At 42.8% G+C, this 8,630-nt stretch overlaps 1 protein-coding gene across 1 annotated transcript; it reads right to left on the bottom strand.

The window, feature by feature from the left end:
• Positions 1–115: 115 nt before the first annotated feature.
• On the bottom strand, positions 116–8,455 carry SARC_03051 (hypothetical protein; the record flags this gene model as incomplete). The annotated part of the gene is made up of 10 exons (XM_014303166.1): positions 8,306–8,455; positions 7,660–7,750; positions 6,772–6,899; positions 6,090–6,217; positions 4,713–4,901; positions 4,021–4,135; positions 3,222–3,315; positions 2,116–2,337; positions 1,585–1,766; positions 116–190 (listed from the first exon to the last, which is right to left on the bottom strand). The coding sequence occupies exons 1-10, from the start codon at positions 8,327–8,329 to the stop codon at positions 116–118; spliced, it is 1,248 nt and encodes a 415-aa protein (XP_014158641.1). The 5' UTR covers positions 8,330–8,455.
• Between the last annotated feature and the right edge of the window lie 175 nt (positions 8,456–8,630).

Genomic DNA, 8,630 nt, shown 5'->3' with positions numbered 1-8,630 from the left:
ACCACACATATATTCATAGAACACATACCTTCGTATCACATATATATTCATAGAACACATACCTTCATATCACACATATATTCATAGAACACATACCTTCATACCACACAGATGTTCATAGAACACATACCTTCATAGCTGCTTGTATGACCTCTTCCTGCGTCGCCCCCTCTACGCCATACGCGATGTTCTGTGCGTTGGAGTGCGTGTTAGACAACGTATATTAGTCACCTTCTATACTTATATTAGTCACCTTCTATACGTATATTAGTCACCTTTCATATGTATATTAGTCACCTTCCATACGTATAATACACACCTTCCATACGTATATTAGTCACCTTCCATACGTATATTACACACCTTCCATACGTATATTAGTCACCTTCCATACGTATATTAGTCACCTTCCATACGTATATTAGTTACCTTCCATACGTATATTAGTCACCTTCCATACGTATATTAGTCACCTTCCATACGAATGTTAGTCACCTTCTACGTATGTTGTATGGGGTCTCGAGAGGGCTATAGCGAGTGCGTGCTTAAGTTGTGTTGGGTCTGAGCGGAAGGTTTCGCGATGGAATAGAATATCAACAGCTGCCCGTTCGTAGTGTAATACTCCGATAACCACCCCCCCCCCCCCCAAAAGAAAAAAATAAAAATAAAAGAAAAAAGAAACCAATATAGGCGTCTATATTTAGAATACACCTTGAGGCTTCTATATTTAGCATACACCCTGAAAAACCTTTTGTGCGAGCTGACGCACACCTGTAGAACTCGTGCTCACTTCTATATTTAGCTAACACGTGCTCACTTCTATATATAGCTAACACGTGCTCACTTCTATATATAGTTAGCACGTGCTCACTTCTATATATAGCTAACACGTGCTCATTTCTATATATAGCTAACACGTGCTCACTTCTATATATAGTTAGCACGTGCTCACTTCTATATATAGCTAACACGTGCTCATTTCTATATATAGCTAACACGTGCTCACATCTATATTTAGCTAACACGTGCTCACGGTTATTGTATACAACACGCACACGTAGTTGCCATCAAACGACACTAGTTGCTATGTACACACCGCAATGCTACAGTGACATACACACCTAACACGCTCATTCACTGTCTACACACACCCATTGATCATCGTACACACACACCCATTGATCATAGTTCACAGACACCCATTGATCATCGTAAACACACACCCATCTTACACACACAATAGATTAACTTACACAGACACCCATAGATGACTTACACACACCCATTGATCATCGTACACACACACCCGTTGACTATCTTACACACACACCAATAGATTAACTTACACACACACCCATAGATTAACTTACACACACATCCATAGATTAACTTCCACACACACCCATTGATTATCTTACACACACCCATAGATGAACTTACACACACATCCATAGATTAACTTACACACACACCCATTGATTATCTTACACACACCCATTGATTATCTTACACTAACCCATTGAATATCTTACACACACACCCATAGATTATTTTACACACACACCCATTGATCGTCGTACATACCTCATTGATTGTTGTGGCAAACAGCACAGGCTCTTGCCCGACCAAGGCCAGTTGTCTGCGGTATTCGTGGGGGTGGTGTGTGCGTATGTCTACGCCATCCACAAGCACTTGCCCTTGCACAGGGTCGTAGAAGCGCTCTAGGAGTGAGATGATGGTGGACTTACCCCCGCCACTCGGCCCAACTGTACAGTGAACGGGGACAGGGGATCAGGACAGGTGTAGGGCAAGGGGACAAGAGATCAGGACAACATGAAAATGATAATAGGAAAGAATGTATGAATATGAATAGAAACATGAACGACACACACACACACACAGACACACAGACACACACAGACACACAGACACACACAGACACCCACCCACACACACCTACACCCACCCACAGAAGGTGGATTTATAATAACCCCCAATCTGAGTGATACAGCATAAATCACTGTGGCACTCATAGGCTCATTTACCGTAACACAGTACCCAGGGCAAGAGGACAAGGAATCAGGACAGGTGCAGGGCAAACACACACACACACACCCAGTGCTACCACACTGCCTTGCGCCACTGTCAGAGAGACGTCATCAATGACCATGACGTCACTCCTGGAAGGATACGCAAAGGACACGTCACGGAACTCAATGTGGCCTCTGATGCGCGTGTGAGGTTGTTGTCGCGTCGACGTCATCACCGGCACCGATATTTGGCCCCAGCCCTGTCCCAAAGTTTTGGTCGCAGGTGCAGGCCGCGCACTTCGGAGCGCTGCGGTGGGTGTAAGGACAAATGAAGATGAATAAATTTAGGTGTATAGTTAAAAAAAAATGAAGATGAATGAATTTAGGTGCATAGTATGACGCGCGTGTGTACGTGACTGGCTACACAGGTATTTAACAGTACAGTGCATGTGTGCACACGTACGTGGCTGTATGTATGTCCTTGAATGTACGTATATGGGTGTATGTGTGACCTTGAATGTACGTCCATGGTAGACGTCTCTACGGTGTGCGTAGTGTCTGTCTGTGTGCACTTGCGCTTGCTTGCCTATGCGTTGATGTGCTATGTCATGCCATGGGGTAAGTTGTGGGGTGAGTTGTGATGGTATAAGGTGTGGGTGTACAGGTGCAGGAGTGCTGGTGATGTGCTATGACATGCCATGGGGTGAGTTGTGTTGGTATTGTCTCTGCGTGTTGGTGGTGGGTGGGTGGATCTGTTGCCTCGTTTCTGCCCTAAACCCTTTCTTGATGTCCTGGGGATCCACCAAGAACTCATACAGGCCCACCGATTAGGGTTTTAGGGTTTTAGGGTTTTAAGGTTTAGGGTTTAGATGGTGCTAGATGTATGCATGTGGCGCTGTGTGTCTGGTTGATGGCCTATCTGTAGACACATTCCCAGTCGAGAATGCCATAGATAGCGTTGCTAACTGTTGTTGTTGGGGTGTTGGTGGTTGTTGGTGGTACAATGTCCTGTACAGGGCATCTCCGTATGCAAAGCTATAGACAGCATGTTTGTAATAAGAGGGTGCGACAAACGACTCCCAAAGCAATCCACACACACTATATATATATATATATATATATATATATATACATATATACATCACCTACCAGGAGATACGTAGTCAGTAGATAGTCCAACAGAAAGCATACCTGTAGACACAGTCGCAGTCGATGGTGCCTCTACATCTCCATATGAGCGTTGAGTGGCGTGTGCGTGGGACTGCGCTGATTGGCTGTGCAAGTTCTGTGAATTTAGAGTTTTAGAGTGTTTGCAAACAAACGCATTACACGTATGAGAATGGCAATGCATTTCTTGTGTGGGAGAAGTAATATGTCAATTGGCTAGTACGGAATAGACAATTGAATGTCTTTTATTTAAATAATAGACAACTAAATGTCTTATATTTAATTAATATACAATTAAATGTCTTTTGCTTAATTGTACATACCCAACTGTAAGAGCAACCGACGATACAAACAGTCACAGAATACAAACCCGCACACGTAGACAAGCCTGTGAAGGAATGAATGTTACTTCGCAATAGACATAAGATGTCGGTGAAGGTATAGAATGTTACTTCCCAATAGACATAAGATGCCTGTGAAGGTATAGAATGTTACTTCGTAATAGACATCAGATGCCTGTGAAGGTATAGAATGTTACTTCGCAATAGACATAAGACACCTGTGAAGGTATAGAATGATACTAACGGCATGCATTTGGTACGTACGAACGTCTTGCCAAACGTACAACAGTACTTGCACCTCCATCCACTCATCCATCACATACATTAATGGCACACTAATTCGTGAAATAATCACAATCATATGCACTAAAACAACATTATTTCGCAAATTAATCACAACTACATGCACTCATACGACACTAATTCACGAATTAATCGCAATCATATGCACTAGCACCACACTAATTCGCTATTTAATCTACCTGTGCGGCTGTTGCGGAGGCTCTCTGCGACGGAGTGCGGAGTGCGCCGTAGGACGTCACCACTGACGAAGAAGTGCGTTTACGTTTTGTTTGCGGTGACTGGGTGGGGTCAAAACTACGACAAAAAAAGGGAGCCAACAGAACGATAACTTTTACTCACGTATCTCCTTCGAATAAAAACAGATGGAAACCAAACGAACGTAAACCACAACACTCATTGATCTAAACTACATGACAACTAATGAAACCAAAAAAAAACGGTATACAGTAACAATTATTTATATATACTACAAACTAAGGAAACCAAATAAAACGGTTTACAGTAACAATTAATTATATAAACTACAAACTAAGGAACCAAATAAACGGTCTACAGGCAATGGAGTGTGTATAATAACACACACTTGCACAAACAAACAAAGATGTCTCACAGATGGGTAAGAATACATCAACTGCTACGAAGCAATGGAGTGTGTCTAGTAACACACACTTGCACAAACAAACAAAGATGTCTCACAGATGGGTAAGAATACATCAACTGCTACGAAGCAACGGAGTGTGTTTAATAACACACACTTGTACCTCCATTCCCCATACCAGGCAATGGACGCACACATAAACAGATAGTAACAGGCAAAAAGGTAGGCATAGGTAGCCATAGGTAGGTAGGCACAAACACTCCTTCCCCATACTCAGGTTCGATCTGTGGCAGTGTATCGAGCAGTTTAAAGAGCCGATCACTGGCGCCCACCGCCTGCATGAGGTCACCATAAACACTCGACAGTACACCAATGGACATCGCAGTGGTTAGGGTGTACAGCATGAAGGTAGTCAGTAGGCCGGTAGTCATATGGCCGTCGAGAACTAGCGTCCCTCCGTACCTGGTAGGTAGGAATAGTGTGGTGGGGGTGTATTATGGATAGATGGGTAGGATATTTGTGGCGGCGTGGATGTATATGGTAGTTATAGTAAGTGCAAGGGAGCGGTATGACGGATAAACGGATATTCCACATCAGAATTCGAATGTCAGCAAACTAATCCAAGTGTAAATATATATTCAACAAGTACGAGAGAGCAATACCTTGGGTAAATGGTATATCTATATCAGTATGCAAATATGTACTATATGTCTTTAACAAATATAAGTGGGGTTTCAGGTAGGATAGATATAGTCATGTTAAAAGTGTGAGTAGAGGGGTACTGAATTCCGAGAGCGAGCGTGGGCAATTCTATACCACAAAACAGTAACCAGAACAAAAGCAAATAAGACAGAAACCAAGCCGAACAAAAAGGAACAGAAACCAAACCGAACAAAATAGGACAGAAACAAGAGCAATGCAAATAGTACAGAAACCACGCCGAACAAAATAGGACAATAAATAGGGACAGCAACCAACAGAACAAAATAGGACTGAAACCAAATCAATGCAAATAGGACAGTATCTAAGCCATTGACAATAGGACAGAAACTAAACCAATGTAAACAAGACAGTAATCAAACCAATGCAAATAGGACAATAACCAAACCAATGTAAATAGGACAGTACTCAGATCAATTCAAATAGGACAGAAACCAAACCAATGGAAATAATACAGTAACCAAACCAATGTAAATAGGACAGAACCCAAACCAATGGAAATAGGACAGAAACCAAACCAATGGAAATAGGACAGAAACCAAACCAATGGAAATAGGACAGTAACCAAACCGAACAAATTATGACGGAAACCACAGTAAAAGTCCCATAAAATTGGACACTTTATGTCCCGGGATTACTGCGAAATGAATGTACATGACTTTGAGAACACCCACGTACGACAGTCAGTGGAACACAGAAGCACAAGTGAGTGACCTGTAGGAACGGTATATACGTACCACCGCAGCAGCCAAGGCAAGACAGGGTTTAGGGTTTTACGTAAGATGAACAGCAGAGATACGACACATAACAGAAATAGAAAATTGCCATGACGAGATATAGTATAAACCACTCACCACAACACCAGCACTATAGCACCCTATAAACCACGCACCACAGTACCAGCACTATAGCACCCTATAATCCACTCACCACAACACCAGCACTATAGCACCCTGGAACAGGAACGAAACCGCGCCAAAGAAGCCTCCCGCCGCCAGGGCTGTCTTTACGCCAATGCCGAAGGAATCGGTGATGTCTTCGTTGTACTTGTCCGAAGCCTGGATGAGGCAAGCGAGAGGATGAGTGTGCATGCGCACATGGGTGAAGGTTTGTAATAGTGTTGGTAGGTAGGAAGTTTCGCAGATTGTTTGTAACACTGTATATAAGTGCGTATAATATGTTGGGTTTATATATATATACAGACACACCCAATAGGCTGACATACACACACCCCTATACACATCAGCATACACAAGAAAACATACACACACACCCCTATACACATCAGCATGCACAAGAAAGCATACACGTATCACAACACAAATAGACACCCAATAGACATACATGTACACGCCCCTACACACATTAACATACCCAAGAATAAACACCACATCCTTACACACATTAGCATACACAACATCCCCACACATGCATACATACGCTCATCCCCACACACTCATCCCCCCATCCCTACATGCTTACATAGACACATCCCTACACATGCATACATACGCGCATCCCCACACACTCAGAACACACATCCCTACACATGCTTACATAGACTCATCTCTACATGCTTACATACGCTCATCCCTACAGCCGCAGCACATACCTTGTCTTCGTTGGCGAAGGCTCGCACAGTCCTTACGCTGCTGATACTCTCTTCAGCTGTCTTTGCCGCTTTAGCCAAAGTGTCCTGAAAGCGTTTACGCAGTCCACGCACCTGACGACCGTATACGACTAAAAAAAACACAAAAGGAGATAAGAACAAATAAAAAAACACGGAGATAAGAACAAGCACAAGAGAACAAGCACACACGCATGTACACGACTAAAAAGGGACACAAAAGGAGATAAGAATAAGCACAAGAGAAGAAGCACATACGCATGTACACGACTAAAAAGGGACACAAAAGGAGATAAGAGCAAGCACAAGAGAGGAAGCACACACGCATGTACACGACTAAAAAGGGAACACAAAAGGAGATAAGAATAAGCACAAGAGAAGAAACACACACGCATGTACACGACTAAAAAGGGACACAAAAGAAGATAAGAACAAGCACAAGAGAAGAAGAAGCATACGCGCATGTAAGCGACTACTAAGCGAAGCACGTTGTGCATAGCACAAGCATAGATGATTGTGCATGTACATGTGGTTGCTATGCGGTTGCTATGGTAGTGGGTGTGATCCTTGATAGTAGATGATTGTGTATGTATCCGTAGTTGGAATGTGTACGCCTGATAAGCAGCACATGATGTACCGAACATTACACGAGGAGACTAACAATGCATGCAAGGACATGCACAAACCCTACACCCTAAAAACCCTAAACCGTGCATCCTAAGAATCATAGTCCTGGAGAACCCTAGCCCTTGAATATCATTAACGCTAGCCCCAAATAGCCATAAACCCTAGTCTTTATTCTAAACCCTAGTCCTGAAATACCTCAAATCCTAGTCTTAAATACCCTAAACCCCAGTCCAAAAATCCACATACCTGCGCCAATGCAGATGACAGGCACCACACTGAGAATGACGCTCGTCAACCGCCACGAGTAGTAGAACATGATGAACAACGCACCAATGATCTACACCCCCCCCCCAGCCACAGGTAGGTAAACGCAGTCACGTGATGAGTAGGAGTAGGTGCTATAAATAGACATAAGAGTACTGGAGTAAGGGCTATTAATAAGTAACAAGTAGTAGAAAAATGATCCACACACACCCCACAGCCACAGGTAGGTAAACGCAGTCACGTGATGGGGATTTTAGGGTTTAGTTTATAGACAAACCGAGCACGGGAGTGGATAAGTGCTATTTATAGAAAGAGTCCGTAGATGAGTTGAATACTACTTATAGGACATATGGCTAGCCTATAATTACAACAGGCACATCGCATTCACATTTTTTTGGGGGGTAAAAGTCGTCTTACGCCAAAGAACTGCGCAACGCACCAATGACTCACACAGCAGACCAAGAGTAAGCAGTCGATGATATGTTGAGCGACTGCAGAGCATGCATGCATACATACCTACCTACAAACATATGCATATATATATATATATATATACATATATTGCATGTATACATATGTGCAAGTATGCATGCACGAAAGTGTGAATGTATTTCAGCATGCATCATACCTGCACGACGTTGCGCGTGAGCATGCTGATGTTCTGTGTAACAACTGTCTGCACTACCGTGGTGTCTGATGCCAAGCGATTGTTAAGCTCGCCCGTGTGTGTGAGGTCAAAGAACTGTATGTCCTGGTGGATGATGGCCGAGAAGACTCGCTGTGCGTCGTAAATACAAGAAGATGTCTTAAATACATCGAGATGCCGTGGAAAATAGCTTTAATACGAAAGTTCGGTACTTGGCAAAATTAAGATAATAACACCAGTTCGTGAAGTGTTCAAATACTATAATATATATATATATATATATATGTGTGTGTGTATATATATGTAC

The sequence above is a fragment of the Sphaeroforma arctica genome (assembly GCF_001186125.1).
Source record: "Sphaeroforma arctica JP610 unplaced genomic scaffold supercont1.148, whole genome shotgun sequence".
Classification (NCBI taxonomy): domain Eukaryota; class Ichthyosporea; order Ichthyophonida; genus Sphaeroforma; species Sphaeroforma arctica.
Note: the sequence above shows the minus strand (reverse complement) of the source record. Positions and strands in the feature narration are given on the sequence as shown.